Here is a 22,645-nt window from a genome sequence, read left to right as displayed (position 1 = left end):
ATCTGTGATATTATCCTATTTTAATATGATACAATGTATTAGGTATTTAGGTATAATACGATTTAGGGCCGTTCTTACAATGTCCGGTTAAGTGTCGGTTAAGACTAACCGGTAGAATTCTATCGGTTAACTCATGATAAATTCTTCCGGTTAGTGTTATCAGGCACTAACCGAGCATTGTAAGAATGGCCCTTAAATGTTAAGCCTATAAATCATGAACTAGATTTAAGCTTAAAAATAAAGATCAATGATTGATATCAAAGATTCAAAGAACTTGATATTAAACTTATGCTTAAATAATATTATCATTATATTGTTAGACAAGTTATTATCAATCGTACTCATAACTTAAACATCAAAGTGTAAATATACCTTATCTGTTATCTATAATCATGGTTTAATAATAGGCAGAGATATTGGGGATTAGTGTTCAAAGCTCTCCTAACCGTTTTAAAGCTCTTCCTATCCTACCCACTCCCTCAAAACATAAAAAGTTTCATTATTCCATAAAATCCGATACAGATTATTTGAATTTTAGCCCTTTCAAATTTCAAACACTATTATTGAGCCTATGGGCTTAATAACAATTTTAATTGTTAGTATTAACCTAACCTAACCCTGATAAAAATAAATACACATAATATGTTTAATATTACTAGTGAATATTTTATGTTTAATTTTAGATGTATAATAAATTTACACAGATACAAAAACCGTAATTTGACATGCTATTCTATATATATATATATTTAGGTACATGGTTTTATGGTAAAGGTTTATAATATTAATTTTAATATAATAATAATAATGTTATACATTTATACTTCATTATACAGAAAAAATCAATAAAATACAATTTATTTACAAGATAGCCAATATTTGATCATATACAATATCTAAATAGTTACATGGAAAAATATTACAATTGCTATTCATTCATGCATGCATTTTTCAGAAGAAATTTTGTAATTGAATGTATTATCATAGGTGATCATGATCCTATATTAAACATGAAATTGTTCATCCGAAATATATCATATTGAAAATTGTTAAAATTAAGTGTAGTTTTATATGAATAAGTTTAATTATATAATATTATAATATATATTCATACAATATTCGAAAATACAATCACTACAAACTATGCACAATAGAATAATATAAATATGATACAAATATTTTTTTTTAATTTTTTTTTTTTAATTACTGATATTTATATAATATAAATTATTTTAGGTCAAAAATTCAAGAAAAAAATTACAGAGACAAAATTTTTAATACAAATGCATTCAATTGAAAAAATTATAAAATGCATTATTGCACTGAGGGTCATTGCCAAACTGGTTATCTACAGGATTTTTCCGTTCTTCAACCATTGGTGATTGTCTACATGCATCTGCATATGTTGACATACCCTGATATTGAGGAGATAATGCCTGACGATCACCATTCATTGGTAACATTATATTGCCATTAGGTTGTGCTTGTCGTTTATATAGTGGTGTTCGATCAATTTGTTCAATATTAGAATGTTGTTGACCGAGAGTAAACTGATTACTCAATGGTTTATACATATCATCTGTTCCACTGCCATCTAAATGTGGAACTCCCTACAAAATAATTTTAAAATTTATATTTAAATGTATATTTTTATATAATTAACTTAAATTTACCTGTGATGGGTTCCCAAAACCATTATGATTAGTTTGCTGTTTTTGATTTTGCTGTTGTTGAATCAAAATATTTAACAAATCATCAGGAACTCTATTTCCTATTTCTGGAGGAGGTACATTCATTTGTAATGGAATATTTGGAGGTGGTTGTTGAATAGGCGGCGGCTGTTGAATAGTTGATTTTTTGTACTGGGTTTGAGACCGCAATAGTTCAATAAACCTACAACATAAAATAAAAAAATAAATAAATATTCACGTAATTTTCTAGAACTAGATTTTGCACATACTTTTGTCCCATTAGAGCACCACCGTTGTCTGTTAGAAATTTCAGCCACTCCACTTGTTTTGTCTGAGAAGTCATCATTTCTTCTATACTAATATTATGCGGCAACATACCCTAGAATAAAATAAATGAAATAATGAGTTTTATTTGTTTAAATAAAATAAAATAAGATAGAATTGTTTTCACAAGTAAAAATATACCTCAAGCATTGATCGATCATTGTTTCGTTGTGTCTGTTGTGCTGTAATTGTTTCAGCATGTTTATTGTTCATATCAACCATTGACCTAATATTGAACGGTTGTACCAGTGAAGGATGTTGCATTGCAAATGGTTGTAGTGATGACATATTCATTTTGTTGAATTGATCTTGAAGTCCCATCAAGTTGGTGTTTGGTACAATCATATTTGGAGAAGGCAAGTTTACAGGAGTTACTCCAGCAGTATTCTGGACAAATTGAAGGTCAGCATGTCCATTTTGAACCAAGTGAACTAGGCCTGGGTTGCGTGGAGGTACCAAACCTGGCGGAGGCCGAATTTCTTCATCGTTTGGTTTTTGTATTGGTGGCTGGAGTATAGGCCTCGGAAAAAGATTTGGAGCAGTTGTTGTTAATGGACCAAGTGGCCACATTTGGGAAGGATTTATGATTGGTTGTCGTAGAGAAATAAAAGCTGGCGGAGGTGGTTGAGTAATAGAAGGTATATACAATGGGAATGGAAATATGGGTGAAGAAAATAAAGGTGGTGGTTGAGAAAACCTAATGGGTGGTGGTGGTATAGCTGCATTAAAAGTTGCCAAGGATTGAGGAATTTTTATATAAGACTCTTGTTGGTAACGCCTGGGTACAAATTCTGGAGCCAAAGGGTTCAAAATGTATGACTTTTTTAGTTCGAGGTTATCTAACAAATTTCTTAGATGAATCCATGTGATACCATTAAGACTATGGTTTTCATCACATATTTGAATGAACCGTTCCCAGACTTTTCTACATCGTCCAATTGAACAAAGAGCTACAGGGTCTCCAACCACTGCAACAAGACTCTGTGCACGGGTAATGGCAGTGTTTAGCAACTTTGAGTTGGATAAAAATCCATAGTCCATATCATCCATGCCAAGTTTGTTTATACCACTGTTAGATTTTTCACCACCTCCTACATTATTGGCCAAACAAGTCCGTCTAGTACGTACAGTACTCAGAAATATTGCTCTAAATTGTTTACCTAAACATAAAAACAGCATTAATGTGTATTCTATTAGTCAGTGGTGTAAAAAGGAATTTCTAATGGAAGGGGTTCATTAAAAAAATTAGATATATAATATATATCAAGATATTTAATATTTTAAACACTACACCACTTTAACTAGAATCTTAAGAATTTGTAACACATTATGCAATAATTATTTACCTTGAACGTTGAGCACTCTTTCAACAGATATGCCACCCATACGACGTTTACGTAGTTCTGATCTAATTCTGAAAACTTGATCTGAATAAGGAGTCATGATACCAATAGAATGTTCATCAAACGCTCCCCATGCAACTGGCCAATTTTTCCTTAATTCAGAAACCCGTTCAACAACTTCATAAACTTCAGCATTGTTGTAAAATGCCGTTGAATTACTATCTTGTATGTCTTCTCCACGAGTTGTAAAAAATGTCAAAGGGTACAAGCTATCATGCTGTGGTTGGTTGCCTTTGCTCACAAGTTTTTGTTCATAAAACAATTCAGAGGTAAACTAATGAACAAATATAAGTTAATAAACATTCTTTCCACCATGATCTAAATGGAAACATACATGTATTATGGCTTCATGTGCTCTGTAGTTTTCACATAACAATATTTTAGAAGCAAATTGTCCAGGATAGTGATCATAAAGCCGTTCTAGCAGTGATACATGTAAATTCCTTTCTTTTGCAAATTTTGAAAAAATTTCTGGACTCAACTAAAATTTTTAATAATTAAATATTATTTTTATTCTTACAAAGTTTTTATTCAAAATTACCTGCATATGATCTCCAGCTAATACAATCCGTGTTTCAGTATTAGCAAGTGCTAATGGCATAATAGCTTCACACTCCATAGCTTGTGCAGCTTCATCCAAGAGAATATGCGTAAAATGTCCTAAAATAAATTTCTTTAGTAATTATTATCAGTGCTATAAAATATACAAGAAATATACCTTTTTTCAATCCAACAGATGACAAAAACATAGAAATACTTAATGTCACTACTATCACTCTATAATTAAGGATTTCTTCTAGAGTCGGTAGTCTAAATGAACCATTTTGATCCAAAATACAGTACTGTAAAGATAATAATTGAGTATACATTTCATAATAATTGTATTATATTTGGAGTATAATTACAGTAATATTACAATCTATTTATCTCTATAATAATATAATATGTAATGATTGTTAAACAATAAAAACATAGATATTACTACTATGTCAAAAGTACAATATTTGAAGCAATAAGGAATTGGCTTTTGAAATAAAATATTAATTTATATTTCTTATTTTATAAGTTATAGAAGTTCTAGATTTGTATACAAGCATTGAGATATCAAAGGTAACATACTCTGATCAAAATCTTAGAAAAAAAACTAAAATGGACAAACTATATTTAAAAATATTTGAATGAGTTTATTATCACTGGTTTAAATTATTCCATATCTTACATATCAGTATATCAGACTTAAAGCTGGGTTTCCCAGGTTGTATAAAAAAATCATGTTAATAAATATTTTGGATGATAAGGATTTGAAATTTCAAATTAGTTTAAAAATATACAGTTTAAATTTTTGATTTGTATAAGAATTTAGAATGCAGTGAATTGGAGGAAGAATTGAGACATCTTTATTAAGGAGCTTAATTCAATTTTTAATCTAAATAATATAAATAATATAAAAATATTTGCATCATACATTTAACCAATAATACACTATAACAGAGGTATTCAAACTTTTTCAGCACGCGGCTCCTTTGGGTGTTCACAATATGTTTACGGCTCCCAAATTATTATGAAAAATTGAAACAACACACGTATACAATATGGGAGATATGTTATATGGGTGATAATAACAGTGACTTTAGTACTAGAAATAAAACTTCAAATGGTCGATTCGTAAGGTGTGTCGTTTTCATTTCAATAATGATTGCAAATAATATATATAATAATTATACAGGACCTAGGTATGATGTTGGTTTTCGGTGCTTTGACGCGGCTCCCTTTGCAAACTCTCGCAACGCCCCTGGGAGCCGCAACGCACAGTTTGAATACATCTGCACTATAATACACTCTTGTGAAAATAACCCAAGATACTTTTTTAATTTTTTTTATTTATTTATATTTACGAGATTAGACTTATGGGCAAAAAAAAAAATTAGATATGTACATATTTACAATTAAATTACTGTTACAATTTCAAGATAACAAAAATACAAATTAATTACTAATATACAGGGTGATTCTTTTAAGTGGTAACTAATTATCTCGAAAAGTATTTACTTTTTTCAAAATATTTTTTTACATGGTTTCAATTTGTTAAAAAACCAAAGTTTTTATTAAAAAATTATTATTTTAAATATTTTTTATCCTTATCGTTTTTTAAGTTTTTTACTTTTTTGAATGAAAACATAGTTTTAATTTCATATTTCAAAGTAGAATATTTTTGATAGTATTTTGATACATAAAAATCGAATTTAGGATGAGTAGTTTATGAGTTATATGTATTTAAAGTTTAGACAAGCGGAGTAGTGGAGAAACATTTTGTGGGGTAACCACTTCACTCTGCCAATCTAAACTTTAAATACTCATAACTCAAAAACTACTAGCCCTAAATTCGATATTTATGAATTGAAATACTTAGAAAAATATTCTGCTTTGGAATATGAAATTAAAACTCTATGTTGTCGTTCAAAAAGTAAAAAACTTAAAAAATTATAAGGATAAAAATTATAATTTTTTAATAAAAACGTTGGTTTTTTAACAACTTCAAACCATGTAAACAGCAGCATTCTCTAAAATAGGATAGACAAGTGAACAAAAAAGAATTTTTAAAGATAGTCCTAGCTTAGTCGTGAGCTAATCTCTTTATGGACCCAAGCATCTTGTAAGCTTTATAACATATACTGATATGCAGTCCTGGATCAAGAGAACTGTTGAACTTAAAAATCTAACTCAACTATTGTTTCAACACGTAAATTTCAAGTATTTTTTAATCTTAGGGCGAAATAATTACAGAATGTTTCCTAGTGAATGAAATAATATAACACTTATCGAGATTCAGTGTAAAGCCTAGCCCTTGAGACCATTTGTAAAAATTGTTTAAATTAACAAGAAGTTTAAGGTAATCATCGGGAAAGTTTATTTGCATATTTAGTATCATGTCATCAGCAAAACAAAGTAGTCTACAATGATTCAAAACTGTGTTAGCACTACTTACAAATAACAAAAAGAGTTTTGGGGACAGATGACCACCAAGCAGGACACCAGAAGAGGACTTAAATATCTTAGAATTTACACTGAATACTTTTACTACACAATACCTATCTATCTGGGAGATAAGAAGAAAACCAGGATATAAGAGGTTCACTAAATTCGGGATTTGGTTATGCTTCAGGAGCACTAAGCACACGGATTAATAGCTCATGATTTACAAAATCAAAGCCCTTTTTAAAATTGGTATAAATAATATCAACTTGACTATGGTTTTTTAAGGTGTAATAAACTAATAAGGTAAATACAAGATTATATTAAGTCTTTGGAAAATACTATAAAGCAATTTTGAAATATATTTATAGATATTGGATTCTATTACTTTTTGAACAGTACTGTGAACAGTGGACACCCAACGCTTGTGATAATATATCCTCAATGGCTTTGCTTCTGTATGGCCATCCTCAACATATGGATGTAAATAGTCTTTTATGTATAAATCTGCTGCACTATTTGAATGCGTACAAACTAAGATCCTTGTATTATCTTGTAACAATGTTTGTTTAATAGCTTGGGCTAAAGTATAAGTCTTGCCCGTACCAAATGGACCTAAAAAACAGATATTTTCAGCTTTTTTTAAAAGAATGTCTTTAATAGTTTATGAACAAACCAATAATTAGTATTGGAGGTAAACTAATGTTTGTAGGAGTTGTAATAGCAATAACAGCTTCTCTTTGTTTTACATTTAATTTTTTGTCAATTATTTCTACCCATTGTCGTTTTGGACTCCAAGGTATAATTGGTTCCAAAAATGTGTCAGGAAAGATAATTTTGAAGTCAGCAATATGATCGATAGCATAATGCCATTCACAGTACGGTATTCGATTTAGTTGAAACTGAACATCAAATTTCACATTTGTATCTGCTTTAAGACCAAGACTAGTAACTGTATTGGCAGATAACCTAAGGTAGATAACGTTTTTTCCTTTATCTTCAATTTGCGCTTCATGAACAGTTCGTTTTTCATCAGATGACTTTTTGTCTGAAATAATATTACAAGATAAAAATAATGATTTAAATATTATACAAATAATTTTTTTTTTACCTTTAGCTGGGGAAAGATATACAGTGGTACAATTATTTAAAATTAATCTTCCAGCAGAAGTGTCTTCAGATACATCTGTTCCGAGTTGTAATAATGCAAACAACTCATTATTATGAGAATATTTTGCTGTACTAGCAGCAACACCACTAGGTGAGAGTAGATAGCAGCTAGCCAATTGCAATTTTGCAGTTAAATTGTATCTGGCCACCTAAAATCAAAAAATACATATTGTATAATTTAAATAGCCAAATATTTAAAAAAAAATCAAATCAATACTTGTTCATAACGTGCAAGTTCTTCAACATATAATAACTCATGAATTCTCGCTCTATAATTGTTCCTTGTAAGTTTTTTCTCTGAAATAGTGGTATGAGTTAATGAAAAAGTAGATGGACAAGGTGCTGGATAACTCAAAAGTAAGTTTTGCTCTCTTTCTCTATCATCCTGTACTAGAGTAGGTCCAATCGATGATTGAAACTCCACAATATTTGAATTATTTGGGTTCCACCGTTCCATAGAGGATAATATTAATTCTTTGTGAATTTCTTTGACTTTACCACAATCTGTCACAGGTATTACGTCTACACAAAGATGTTTAACCAGAACAGGACCAAGACCAAAATCAAACACAACTGCTTGTCTAAAGGTTCCATAAATATTTGTTGTAAAATAAACTTTAATCTGATGTCTTAATTTGGAAGACAAGGACTGAGAAACAGGATGCTGAGCTTGAGATACCCACTCTTGATCATTTGGTGGTTCCATATCGAAAGCAACTTGTTGTAAACCATTATCAACCAAAATATGTGTTAGGGAAAAATGATTACGATAAGTATCTTGGAGTAACGCCACAGCTTGAAGAGATGAAGTTGTTTCTAGGACAAAGGTCCATTCTCGATTACTAGTTTTGGATTCAACAGTAGTTACTAAGTCACAATCGTGAGATTCAACAACACTGTCTAAACTCTCTCGCATTATCTTTTCTGGATTTGTTGACTGAACCCACCTGTAAGAATATTAATTATTAATAACAATATTCATGTTTATAAAAACGGTTTTCAATAATATGTTATTCAAATTTTTATTGATTTACCTTTCTAATAACTGCTCTGTATAAGATTTCCCATAGAGTTTATTTTCACTTGCACGTTGTAATTTCATTCGCCTGTATTCAAATCTTTCTTTCCATTCAGTTAATTCTTCCATACCATGTGCTTCAACACACTGAGCACCATACTTGCAAGAATTTTCGGTTCCTTCTCCTTCCGAAAAAGCTTCACATAAGCTAAAATTAAAAATCATCAATAAAATGATTAATCTACAATTTAATTAGGTTCTCATACGTATAGCATTCAGAAGAGAATCCTCGTGGTGGTGGACGCCATTTCCAATCACGTCCTTCATCAGACATAATAACTGTTTGATGATTTTCAGTAGCACAATGTGCCCGTAGTTGGTTTTCTAAATGGAATGATATACCACAATATGTACAAGAATATCTCATTTCATTTTTTTTTGGAAATTTTAACTCTGTCTGCTTTTCCTTTCCTAAAAGTTGAATTATTATCAATTAGTCTTATTTATTCAAATTACTAAAAATATTGATAAAACAGTTATAAATTTTAGAAATAAAAATAAATATACAGTAACTAATAGTTTATGTGTTACATTAGCAATAAAGAATGACTTTCATTTTCATTTAAAAAAAAACTTTAATTGCTAAATGTATACAAAAAAGTGTTGTATGAATAATTCCTATATATAGGCCTAACAGTAAATCAACTAAGTGGGTAGATAGGAGGATAGCTATATATATATATATTCATATTATTTATTTTTGTGATTTTTTTTATTCACGTGATTAGTCTAAAAAGTTAGGTTGGGAAATGAAACATTTCAATAATATTTATATACTTAGATATTAATTTAAGTATATGTATATTTCTTTAAATCAATGAGTTACAATTGTCAAGTGTATGTACAGTGGATGACACTTCTTATGAAAAACACATGAACATACATAATTAATAGTTTGTTTTCTATATGGTTGTATGGGTTAGAAAGAAAAGTTTCAGCTTAATAAATTTTAAAATTAAATGAATATTTAAATTTGGTATTTTAATGCAACAAAAGAAAAAAGTTTTAAATAAAAGCGGTATTTTTTTCAAATAAAAAAAATTAAGTTTTTAGATTAAATTATTATTATTTTCTAAGTTAAAGGATTTATTTTAAAATGTAGTATCTAATATCCAATATTTGTAAGTAAAAATATACTGGATTACATTTACACTATTACCTAATCAATAGTTAGATAATAATCTCCTAAACATGATTTGATAACTCATAATTGTTCAACTTTAGCTAATCATTAAATTAAATTTGTGTGCAACTGGCTATTGTGTAATAGTGCCTAAATATTAATTGAAGATATAATAAATTACCATTTTAATAAATATAAACTTTAAGAGCAAATTTTATTTTAAATTCATATTATTATAAACACCCAATAATCTTTTTAATATAAAGCATTTTTAAATAAATAAATGCAACAATTAACAGTTAACCAGAATATTTATCAAAAAATGTAATATTGATTTATATATATAAATCACTATACCATTTGAGGTGGTAAAAGTGGTTTGATTTTTGACATCAACATATTTTTTGATAGAAAAGTAAATTTATTTAGTGAATTCAAGTTTGGGATTTCAAATCTCCTCGTAGTTTAAAAAACATCAGAAAAAAAAATAGGTATTTAAAACAAAACCAATCTTATTTTTTTGGTGTAACTCAAAAACTAATAACACGCAATTTTCACAAAATATTAAAACTAGTAATTTTAAAATATATTTTTGAAAAATGTTCACTTATTATTCCAATTTACTACCTTTTCTATATATGTATTTTATTGTCAATAAATTACTTACTAGTTGGTTCTTGGAAAACTTCTGTGACTTTTGAATGATAATTTGTTCTTAAATCATACGCTTCACCGTTATGCTTTGGTATATTAGAGTAAGTCATACCATTTTCTGGCCCTAAGGAGTAAATAATTTTTAAATTAGTTGTATAACTGAAACCATATGTTATTATGGTAAATTATTACTTACCAGCTCCATTAAACCGTTCGAAGAATTGGCTGTTTCTCTCAAAATGTTGTACGCTATTATTTTCATTACTAGAAGACTCAAATAGTTGGTCAACCATTTTTTCATCGTCAACAAGTTCAACAGGATGTTTTCTATTCCTTCGACTCTGCTCTCTGACACCAGTAGCAATCCATGAATCCAGTCTATCTCCAAACAGCAGATCCTCATTAATCTGGTTCAACTGATCTTCCAATGTCTGTACTGGTGTGGGGATGTCTTCTTTTGACATACTCCACACCAAGCGTACAGTGTCCAACATTTTTTTGGCCTCACTGCTATTGTCCGACCTCACTACCCATTCCAAGGCAGCTTGTTCTGCTTCGCCATATCTTTTCAATGCAAACAGTGCGTTAACTAGATTACGTCGCACACGTGAACTATACGCATTTTCGTCGTCAGTAAGCATAGATATGATGTGTCGGCAATCGTGAATGACATCTTCATACTTTTTCAATTCTAGACTGCACTGTGACCGGCCCAATAGATAGCCGACGAACCGTTCTGACGGCAAACTTTTGGCTACTGCGTTTTCCAACAACTGATCGAAACAGAAAAACGCGTTGCTCCATTGCTTGTGGTTTAGGTACTCGATGGCTCTGTGCTCGACCTCGGCAAAATTGGTCTCCATGTATGAGCACGAGTGTAAGAATTTGCTTGTCAATTGTTGTGAGTCTTATGTGATCATAGTTAATACAAGTTTTTTTATTTATAAGACAATTATTGATCATTTACTATTTAGTTCTGAACATCTGAACACAATACACATTTAGGTTTAGGCGTAGGAAAAACATAAACAATGGATAAACTTCCCTGTTCCGCTTATCAATTAAATTTTTATTCTTATCAAGATAATTTTCTTTCCAATTTTAATATTATTGATATTTTAGAAACCCAAGGAAATTATATTACTAACATATTATCTTGTCGGTGTCGTCATTGCCGTTCCTAACATCAACCAAGTTTTTTCCCGCCCATTTTTAGCTTTGATTATAAATGAAATGTGATAGTGAGGCATAGACGGCAGAGTTAGTAGACGCATAGTGGCCACTGAGACAGAGCACTGAGCGTCTGAGCAGTACAGAATATTATATACGGAAGTCATACTGGTGCCAGGCGGTAGTTAATATTCGTTAGTTATTAGATTGAGTGCGTTGTATAGTTAAACGCTAAAGTTAAAGTAGTGAAGTGACCGTAGTTAAGTATAATACTTATAAGTAGACCAGATAAGTCAGACGTTTTAAAGTCTTGTCGTCATCCTAATATCTTCGGTATACGTTAGTCATCATTGTAATGTGTGCTTTCGTTGCCTGTAGACAATAATAATAGTTTCTTTAATTTACTTTCACAGTTGACTATCATCGCATCAGAGGATTTGTGTTGTTGTTCTTAGTTGTCGAGTGGTGTTTTTACAATTAACATCGATCACTGACGTCTTTTTTCGTGGCTTCCAATCACACAGCTGAGCTCTTAAAGGGATTTTACTAATTTACCTTCAGTTATTTTTCGAACTTCAACATGCCTGAATTCGTTGGCGACTTTGATGAAACGGAATTTGAACGGTTGTCGTTTAATTACTTAGACATGTCTTCGGTATTCCACCTGAAAGATGTCAATTACACCAGACAGTTTGCGCACATTTACGCCCACAGACTGGTACAGATGAGAGACATTTTGCAAGTAAAAATACAACAAAAATGGGGTATGATAATATATATATTATGATATGTGTTTTGATTTTTATCATAAATCCAGAATAAGAATCGCCATCAAAAAAAGTCCTTTTAACACTAGATTTTTATATTATTGCATATTAGTGGCTTAAAGCTAGGCATTATTTATCGATCTTTCAGTATGTATTATGTATTGAACCATAGATTAAAACAGAAAGTCTTTAAGTACAAATTTATTATACTACCTATAATTTTATAATTGAATTTATTTTTCAACTGATAATAGGAGCACAGATTATATAAAACATTTTATATAATCTGGGATAGGAGTTTAAGTTATTAATTCTAATTGTTCAAAGCAAAAATTAGTGAACTATTTGAACTAAAATAAAAATAACTTGAGTAATTAAGTTTTATGTGGTATATCCTTTGCACAATTCAACATAAATTGATGATAAAACTGGAATATGAAAAATAAATGTATGTATAAAAAAATACTGTGAACTGCAAAATTTCTTTTCAAACTTCAGATATCTAGGTTAGGTTATATATAGGTAGATACCTACTTATTTTACATAATAATTTAATTAAAAATTTCACTCTTTGTTTTGTATTTTATTATCCATATTTTTTGGACTTATTGATAGAAATACAGAATACCTAAAAATATATTTTAGCTAAGATATTAAAATGGAAGTGTGTCTGGTGTGTATTATTGTGATCAATTCACATAGTATTTTTTTAATATTAAATATAAAAAGTGTTGATGTGGGTGGTTTTCTTTTTCAAAGTGTTATGCCGTATTGCATTTTATATAACATATATTCCAATGTTTATATTTAACAATAAAATTTTACATTCAATGTTTTATTTCTACTGGTACTATTTAATAGTAGATTTTTGTTCATAATTTACATGCTATTACATTCATGTCATAAATGTTATTGTTATTTTTATTTTTACTAGGCAAGAAGTGTGATGTTTATAAATTATCTGAATTACATGATAAAATTGGAGAGGAATGTATTGTAATAGGCACACTATTTAAACATCAAGAACTAAAACCTAGTATTTTAAAGGAAATTAGTGAAGAAGTAATATAAAATTCATATTGTACACAACATAAATGTATTTAATTGTTGATTAATTTGTATGTTTTTAGAACAATTTGATACCTCAACCGCCTAGAACTCATTTTGTTTCCGATACAGATGAAGTCATATTGGAAGATGAATTACAAAGAGTGCCTTTAACATTTGATGGATTGAATGACAATAGTTTATCTTTAAATAATATTATGACTGGATGTATTATAGCAGTAAAAGGTATCCCTCATGATGGTGGAAAATTTGATGTAATGGATTTTTGTTGGCCTACACCATCAGCTGTTTCTAAAAAACTCACTACTCGTAGTTCAAGAGATGATAGGTATGATGCTTATGAAATTTGTTACAATTTTCTAAGAATCTGTCAACATGATTCTACAATAAATAATGTTAATTTTTGCAGGTTTCTTGTATTAATAAGTGGCTTAGAATTAGCTACTAATGTTGCTACTCATTTCCAAATACAATTATTTGTGGATTGGATATATGGTTTACTGGGTGATAAAAAAGAAAACTGTAAAGTCTCGAAAATTGTCCAAGTTTTAATAGCTGGTAATTATTTTTGAAGTGTGGAAGTATAAGTAATATTTCATTATTTTTATTTTTAAACAGGAAATAGTATACGTAGTACTCCTATGAAAAAGCCAAATTACCGTGACAAGATTGACGATTTTCCTAGAGACATTCAAGCAATTAAGCAGTTAGATGACCTTTTATTTCAATTAGCTGTAAGCATAGTTTATTTATTTTAACTTTTTACATTTTAAAAGAATTATTTAATTTTCTAGTCAACCGTTGATGTCCAAATTATGCCTGGAGAATTCGACCCAACAGATAGAACATTACCTCAACAAGCATTCCACAAATGTTTATTTCCCAAAGTAAATATTAACATGCTACAATAAAGTTGATATTTTTTAACACTCTGATAATTGGATTGAAAATTTATATTTTCAATCATTGGGTTCCAGTGTATGAACTATAAATTTACATATTTTGAAATTTTTTAGAATCCATAAAATAATACCAGGTTTATTGTACTGAACTTAATATATTAGACATTTTCATTTGTATGATATGAGCAATCTAATTGATAGGAATACAGTGATGTGATGGTCAAATGATTTTGTCAAATGGAGCCGGGTAGGATATGGCTTATGTTTTAACATGCACTATTTTATTATTAAAAATATTGTTTATGGTTATCCACATCAGATTTCAAACATCGAAAAAAAGGCCATAAGGGGATCTATCACTCATTCTCCCTACTCTCATTTCAGGAATATCTGGTTATAGCATCGAAATTTAAACAAAATATATTAAATGGAGAAGGCCAGTTCTCGCATCAGGACGATTGGTGTTTCAGAATAATTGAAAAAAAAAAATGATGTTAGATAGATAAAATTAAAGTCCCAAAATTGTTTATTACAGTATTATAAACTAATCATGTCTGTTTTTGGTTGTGGTTCATTCTATTTTTTTTTTAAAGGCAGCTGAATTTTCAAGTTTACACAGAGTAACAAATCCAAATCAGTTTGAAATTGAAGGCCATCTTATAATTGGATCATCTGGACAAACTGTGCAAGATATTTTGAGATTTTCTAACTTAGAAGATCCAATAGATATTATGGATAAAATATTAGATTGGGGGCACCAAATACCATCTGCACCAGACACAATTCGTATGTATTGTTTTTGTGTAAATGCTAGTTTATTTTAAAATTAAATTGTTCAAAATAATTAATATCAATGAAATATTTAACAGTTTTGAAAAAAATTCTTTTATTTAATAAACTATAAAAATTTTACTGTTTCTTAGATGTTTTTATTTTTGAGAAAAAATTAATTTTTTAAGCTGTTTGCTTATAAATTTTCTGAACTTTCTATGTAACTTCATATATTTTTACTTTATTTTATTAAATATACGGCATAAACCTTTTGAACATATATAATCATTATACATATATAGTTACACATTAATTGTACAATTTATGATTTAATAATAACGTTAAGGGCATTGAAGAAACAAAGGGTCAACATTGACGTTAGAAATATACGTTTAAAGGTTCATTTTTGAAGGTAATTAGCGGAGGCGAAAGGAACATACAAAGGAGCGACTAATCATTAATGACGTTGAGGAACTCTTAAACAAATTAAAGAAAGCAAAATGGGAGGGTCAATATTACCTTGTATCAAACTATTCAGTAACTTAATGCCCGAGATCTGTCTACGCTCAGCCAGCAAAACCAACCCATGTTGAGAAGCAATTGGTCTATAGTTATGGTGTTCACAGGGGATAATCAATCTAAAACTAGCATACCTCTTAAATTTACGATGAACCCTTTCAAGCTTAAGAGAGTCAATGAGTTCGTGAGGATCCCAAATTACAGCACCATACTCAACAATAGGGCTAACAAAAGCACAATAAAGCTATCTTATAAGAAAGGCCTAACCCAAAGTAGTCCTTACATATTCCTAATAACAAGTACCAGAGTTTTAAAAGCCTTACAACAAATATGCTCAATGTTGAGTGTGTTATAAAATAAATGAAAATGAAGTATTAAAAACAAATTTAATTTTATAAAAATTGTGCGAAATTAACATAGGATTTGTGGAGGCATATATATTTTATTAGATAAACAATTAAGAAAAGTATTTAATCATTAATGTCGATTGAAATCTTGCTTTTTGTTGCATTTTTTTTTTTTTGTATGTAAAATCCAAATGAATATGTTAAAATATTTAATTTGATGCTGTAATGAAACAAAATTATTAATTTGAACTTATATTTTTAATTAATTAATTATTATTGTTATTAGCATGTTATCCGTTCGAAGGACAAGATCCATTTATTATAAAAGAAATGCCAGACGTGTTCTTTGTATCAAATCAACAATCATTTCAGACATCACTTAAAACAAATAGCAGTGGTATTTTATATAAATTAAATAATAGACTAAGAGGTTGCTTCAACCACATATTTTTTTGTTGCCATTTACAGAAGTAAAATAAATCTAATTTCAGCTGAATTAATTTTGTATTGTCAGCTTAATTAATATTAGAGTATATTGACCGATTATTAAAATTAAAGAAGATAATTATCTGTTTTTTGTTTAACGATATTTTGATTTGTAACTTAAGTTACGAATATGATAAATATAAAAAATTTAAAAATGTTTGTACTTCGCTGAAAAATTCAAGTAAATAAAAAAACTAAAATACAAAATCAATTATAATATACTCTAATATTAAGAAAGCAAACACAAAATTGGTTCTAAAGAATGCAAATGTCCTATGTTGTAGAATGAGACACATGTGGGTATGGCTTCCTCTGAATTAAGATTTGTCAATAATAAAATTTAAAAAATTTTTGTTACAGGCAAATCTACTAGACTTATAAGTGTGCCATCTTTTTCATCAACTCAAACTTGTGTTCTACTGAACCTCAATAATCTAGAATGCCATCCAATATCGTTTAAGACATTCGCTCCTTAGTACCATTCAATATTATTTCAAAATGTAATTTTGTTTCATTTAAGATTTATTGTTCATAAATACCATTCATTTGAATTTAATGTGTAAAAAAAAAAAAAAAAATACTGTAAAATATTATTTATTATACATTAACAAAAATTATAAATTTTTACTATTTGCATTTAATGCAAGTTGAATTTCTTCAGGAGTCAAAATATTCAGTGATGATAGCGCAGCTAAAAGCTGATCTCGAGAACAACCAATGAAGTTTTGCTTCAAAAATACTGGGAATCCGCGGTAATGATCGCCCAGTGTATATAAGGGTACCCTAACTGTACCAAGCACCTATGAAAATATTTAAAATTATTTAGTTTTTTTTTTTTTCATTAATAAAATAATATCATAATTACTTCGTTTCCATAATCTTCTGCAAGTAAAGCTTGTCTTTCAATTTCAATCAAATCAGTTATATTAACTTTTAATTTGTAAAAGTGTAGAGCTAGATTTCTTTTCTCACTCCAATGAGATATTACATGATCATCACAATTGACAAAATGTTTAGAGGTATCCAAATTCATTTCTTCTGCCATTTCTCTGTTAACAGCAGTTACAAAATCTTCGCCAGCATCAACTAATCCACCAGGAAATCCAAAATAACCATCATATCTTAATTGCATCTAACATTAACCAAAAGCAATTATAATCTTGATTTTCTTAGTTTTTCAATAACTTACAAGAATTGCAGCACGAGGATTGTAAATATCAAATACTCTTTCATTGTTCTCTGCATATATTAAACAGTGAGCAGCATGAGTTGAGCCTGTATATTTTTCACTGTGTATTTCAGATTTAGGGATAACTATAAACTCATTGGGTTCAGGAAGTCTTCCAAATGCTTCAGTACTACCCAACCATCCCCATGTTCGATCACCAGTGGTAGTCATCGCTAAAATTTAAAAGAAAAGCAAACAGTTGAATATAAATAATTGCTTCAACAATTAGATTAATCCACAATTAAAGTATTTTTTATCTAATCTAATCAACAATACAATGTCATTTAGCAACCACTTACATCATACAAAGAAATTATAAACATGTTAATATGATTGGTCTTTGATACAAATTTCACATAACCTATTAATATAAGCCAAATATCAATCTCTCATTATCGCTAAATCTCAAAAATTATAAAATGTACAAATTTGGAAATATAGTTCTTATAATAATCTTGATGTGCAATAAGAAATGATGAAAGGTGTGGTTAAGTAGTGATCTTAAAGTACACGGCAGATATTGTAATTTTTTTTGAATGTAAATGGTTGCCATTGGTTACTCTGACAAATCAGGTACAAACACATTAAATTGTAAAGCTTATGCCCTCAAATAAATGTCAAATATATGTGGTGTTACTTGTGAACTCAAAAACTACTCAATTCAATTTTAAGAAAATCTCAGGGATTTCTTTTAAAGATGACAGAAAAGTTTTAACTATGTTAAAAAATATACCAAATACTAAATCCAATCCGCAATTTGCGGTTTCTCTTCTAGGTCAAAAATTATGTCAAAATACAAAGCTAGGTTCAATGAAGCTGATTAGGCTATATAATAAACACAAACTGATATATACCTTTATACTACTATATGTACTATATGGGATTAGAAAAAAAATCAACTAAGCACAGACGAAGCTAACATAATTTAAAAATATAGTTGTTAATTGTTAGATAGGCATAATTATTATACCATAGAAAATACTCATTAGAAATATTTATAAAGAAGAAATTCCCAAAGTAAAAAATGATAAATTATATTTTTTAAATGTCCTATTGTATTATATGTATATGTGTTAATGATTATTTTATTCGGTAAATACATATATTTTTAAATGTACCTGAATTTTCTTCTGAGTATAAAGATTTGATTAGACAACAACTATCTGGAGGTCCTGAGTAATCTAAATAATACAAAAAAAAAAAACTTAAATTAACTGCTAAGGATTAAAAATTAAATCAATAATCGGATAAAAATTATTATATAATTGATACATTGAAATGTATTTAACTTAGAAAATAAATGAATACAAACATCTTAGTAATAATTATTTTATTCCCTGTAATTAAGCAACCACTTATTATTCAAAGCTATAACGGTTCAAATTTTAAATAATATTTGGTAATGTGAATTCAGTAATATATGCTTACCAATCAAATTTACGGATGGAATGGCATAGGGTTTTAACTGAATAGAATTCTCATGGAAACAATTTTCATGAAAATGGCTTTTACATATAGTTATAGTTAAATATAATTCCGTGTCATACATTGTACTTAATCCAGTTCTTTCTGCCCATAAATCCAATAAACGTTTATCGCCAAATGGAAAATTATACAGTGGTAATCCTTTTGGTGTTTTACAGTTAGGAACAAAGCAAATTCCATCGTCATCATCTCTATAAAAGATATTTCTGTCAATGAGTATTCCAAAATCAAAGTAAAAAAAAACTTATGTTACAATATATCTTCACAATTGAAGATCCACAAAAAAAATAACGATCTACTATATAAGCAATTTATAAAAGTGACTTCTTATTGTAAGAAGTACTTATTAAAAATGTACTTTTCTGAAATGGATAATTTATTATTTATACTATAATTTATTATATTGAGGCATGAATAAGCATTGACAATTACCATCTGAACATTTCTCACTCAGATTATTTTTAATCAAAAGATTAGTATGATTTTGATAATAAATTAACTTTTAAATTTGGTTATGAAGGTGAGTACAGAAAACATAAGAAAATAATTAATAGTATGAATACACCTACAATATTTTAGAGAAATCAGGATATGTTCGATTATATTTTAAAATTAGGTGGTTAGATGAAAACAAGTAACAAGATATTTTAGATAAAAGTGAAGCAAATACTGATTTAATCACTTTATGAAGTGTTTTTAAAAGGTTTAAGTCTTATTTTTAATTGTATTTTATTTTCAATTGATATTGCATCGCATTATATAGACTGAGTGTAGCTACAAAGTAATTTTGAAATAAGTACATGTTTAAAATTAGTAATTACTGTGAATATGAAAAATATACATTAAGTTGTTTTTAACTAATATAATCAGCATGTTACCATATAACACATATATAGTACACAACACATTAATTAAAACTTAGTTGGTTATTAAGATACTATTTTTTTAACAATAAATATTGTATTTGGTAGGTAATAGGTCTTACCTTCCAAGTGAATTGAGTGACAAATGTTCAGGTGACAATAAATGTTGAACCGTCTCCATATCGATAATAAGTCTTTATATTTATAAGAATTGTTTTATTAAATCATGAAATCAATTCAAAGCTTACTCAAGATTTTTCGAAATTGAATCATTATCTTTATCATCATTTTTCCATTTCAAATTATATTGCATAAAAATATTTTTTACTAACATACATTCATCTGTATTCATTATAGATAAATTAATATTTAATATTACCTTGTTCTTATCTAAAGTAACAAAAAATACACAATATATACAAATACAATTTACGTAATAGTAAGAAAAAAACATACATGCAAATTGTATGAGAAAAATTTTTTTTTTTTTTCCCCAATTGCTTGATGTTTGATGATTTTCTTCTGAAACAATTATTTTTAATTTGTATTATCTTAGTTATACTAAAACGTTAAATATACAAATGTATTCAGACATTGAAAAGTAATTCTATCCATTTATTAAATATATGATTTTGTATTAATACAACATAAATGATTAGAATAATATAAATATAATAGAATTTTTTAATTTTTAATTTTAACTTACTTATTAGTAGAAGAATATGTCTTATGTTTTGGATGTGAATTATCTGCTAAAAATGAAGGAATTGCAGTACATTTCAAATCTGTTAATAAATCTCCAGATGGTGACTTTTTGTAATCATTTTCTTTAAAATGACCACTACAAATATTGTAATACTTAGTTGGGGTCCAGTCATCTATTTTTAATGCTTTCAACCATTTCTCAAGTAATTCTTTATCATGCAAAGGAAGTCTGAAACATAAGATTAACATTATGACATTTTTCACTCGAAATAATAGCTGTAATACATTTTGTAAACAATACCAAATACAGCATTGCACAATTTCTTGGTTTTAGGCAAACAATAAAAAAAATAAAAAATGCCTTAAATGTTATTTGATAATTAATAAAAATGTATGTTCAAAAACAATATAAACATTTTGTGTACTATATAATTTGAGTAATGGGTTTTTCCATGTATAACGTATTAATAAGACAAGATAATGATTAAACAGTTATGATTTTAAAATCTTCTTTTGAATTTGCATGTCTTTTAGTCTGTTGTTAGATTTTATAGTTAAAACGACGTGTTATAGAACATCTCAAAGTGTCAATGATTAATATTTAAAAGTCTTACCGATGAAATATAATTCCATTTCCTTTTATTGACTTGTTCACACAGTTTTGAACAGCACAGCTTAACACCATATTATATGAAGACTAACAAGTTTTTGAATGTCTACGTATATAACTAGAGGAGTAGTAATATTAACGGTAGAAGAGCAGATACTGGAGAGTAGAGATCACATTATTATTACGACATACTAAAGTAATATCGTACTAGTAGGTAGTAGACACTGTCCAGTCACTGGTCAGTACAACTGTCCAACAGCCAACAATCAACATTAGTCAGTAAATACTCAGTAATTGATCTCATTTCAAATACTTCATTATCAATATAAGATACGACGGATATAATTTTTGGACCAAGGTAGTAATCATAGACCTTATTACAATGACGTCTAAGGTTGTAAACATTCACCCAGCTAGCTACTAGCATTCAGTGGTTCCCAAACTTTCTCAGCCTCGGCGCCTTTTTTTAAGTGTAGAAGTTCTCGTAAAGCCCTCCAGAAATATTTAACGTAATTTTTATCAGCCGGTGTTCAGGACGTGTTCTATCCTCTATGAAGTATTATAAACAAGAATTGTATACGTACGGGAGTCAAAATAAAATTGTATATATGAATGAATTTATGAATGTGAAACAATGAACTGAAAAAAATATTATTTAAAATTTTCTCATCGAGATTTTACGCAATATACACATCGGTGAGTTATGGAAATGGCATTTCATTTTAAGTAACGAACAATTTTTAAATTTTTTGAGGTGGTTCGAACGGAGTCCTCGGTAAACCATTGCGGATCCGGAACACAGTTCCGGGAACTCGTCGATTTTTCACATCCCCCACGACACGCTGCTATCGAGACTTATTCCGCTATGGCTGGGTGTCCGTGGGGATGCGTAGAAAACTAGAAAAACCAAAGTTTAGTCGGCACGCCGAGCGTTCTCTCGCTGGAGGACAGAGTATGCTTGCCTGCCATGTGTTCCTGTCCCAAATAAGACGCCCACTCGGCACATTCTAACCGGCGATGAAAAAAAACGCTCCGGCAAATCGGAATGTCTGCAGTTAGCACAATATCGTTGAATATATTACTTTGGTTATTACGGTTCAATATCGTTATCATTGATGCGCATTAAATGTTTAATTCTAAGGTTTAGCCCACGGTTTAAGATATATATATCTTAAATATATATATATATATCTAAAAATATAAATATATAAAAATATATATATATATAAATATATACATCTTATATATCTTAAACCGTGGTTTAGCCTAACGAATTTCAACTCTTAGTTATACAGTTAATATTACATG

The 22,645-nt window shown here is 28.8% G+C and overlaps 3 protein-coding genes across 6 annotated transcripts; 1 reads left to right on the top strand and 2 right to left on the bottom strand.

The window, feature by feature from the left end:
• Nucleotides 1–645: 645 nt before the first annotated feature.
• Nucleotides 646–11,466, bottom strand: Helz (Helicase with zinc finger). Its single transcript, XM_015519564.2, has 16 exons — nucleotides 10,613–11,466; nucleotides 10,430–10,540; nucleotides 8,846–9,050; nucleotides 8,596–8,787; nucleotides 7,779–8,508; nucleotides 7,503–7,710; nucleotides 7,068–7,439; nucleotides 6,780–7,006; nucleotides 4,137–4,260; nucleotides 3,960–4,078; nucleotides 3,753–3,899; nucleotides 3,362–3,692; nucleotides 2,157–3,175; nucleotides 1,961–2,070; nucleotides 1,674–1,893; nucleotides 646–1,610 (listed from the first exon to the last, which is right to left on the bottom strand). Exons 1-16 carry the CDS (start codon nucleotides 11,277–11,279, stop codon nucleotides 1,290–1,292), a joined length of 5,103 nt encoding a protein of 1,700 aa, XP_015375050.1. The 5' UTR covers nucleotides 11,280–11,466; the 3' UTR covers nucleotides 646–1,289.
• A 210-nt stretch (nucleotides 11,467–11,676) lies between these two features.
• On the top strand, nucleotides 11,677–17,087 carry PolD2 (DNA polymerase delta subunit 2). Of its 3 annotated transcripts, none has more exons than XM_089223002.1 (10): nucleotides 11,677–11,919; nucleotides 12,000–12,350; nucleotides 13,288–13,415; nucleotides 13,484–13,749; nucleotides 13,831–13,979; nucleotides 14,040–14,155; nucleotides 14,216–14,308; nucleotides 14,917–15,109; nucleotides 16,247–16,357; nucleotides 16,807–17,087. In XM_089223002.1, the coding sequence occupies exons 2-10, from the start codon at nucleotides 12,167–12,169 to the stop codon at nucleotides 16,920–16,922; spliced, it is 1,356 nt and encodes a 451-aa protein (XP_089079128.1). In that variant the 5' UTR covers nucleotides 11,677–11,919; nucleotides 12,000–12,166; the 3' UTR covers nucleotides 16,923–17,087. The 3 variants fall into 3 exon arrangements, with proteins under 3 accessions (XP_089079128.1, XP_089079127.1, XP_089079129.1); XM_089223001.1 differs by having other exon boundaries at nucleotides 11,677–11,925; XM_089223003.1 differs by having other exon boundaries at nucleotides 11,677–11,938.
• LOC107169586 (U8 snoRNA-decapping enzyme-like) lies at nucleotides 17,025–21,654 on the bottom strand. 2 transcript variants are annotated; one of them, XM_015519378.2, is made up of 8 exons: nucleotides 21,342–21,654; nucleotides 20,729–20,956; nucleotides 20,479–20,544; nucleotides 19,103–19,350; nucleotides 18,793–18,855; nucleotides 17,636–17,847; nucleotides 17,312–17,578; nucleotides 17,025–17,246 (listed from the first exon to the last, which is right to left on the bottom strand). In XM_015519378.2, the coding sequence occupies exons 1-8, from the start codon at nucleotides 21,410–21,412 to the stop codon at nucleotides 17,061–17,063; spliced, it is 1,341 nt and encodes a 446-aa protein (XP_015374864.2). In that variant the 5' UTR covers nucleotides 21,413–21,654; the 3' UTR covers nucleotides 17,025–17,060. The 2 variants fall into 2 exon arrangements, with proteins under 2 accessions (XP_015374864.2, XP_089079130.1); XM_089223004.1 differs by lacking the exon at nucleotides 21,342–21,654 and adding an exon at nucleotides 20,271–20,412 and having other exon boundaries at nucleotides 20,729–20,805.
• Nucleotides 21,655–22,645: the final 991 nt, after the last annotated feature.

Source organism: Diuraphis noxia, unplaced genomic scaffold (assembly GCF_037042655.1).
Source record: "Diuraphis noxia isolate RWA-SAM2 unplaced genomic scaffold, SU_Dnox_SAM2 contig0003, whole genome shotgun sequence".
NCBI lineage: Eukaryota > Metazoa > Arthropoda > Insecta > Hemiptera > Aphididae > Diuraphis > Diuraphis noxia.
The sequence above is the reverse complement of the archived record's forward strand: the minus strand, read 5'-3'. Positions and strand labels throughout refer to the sequence as shown.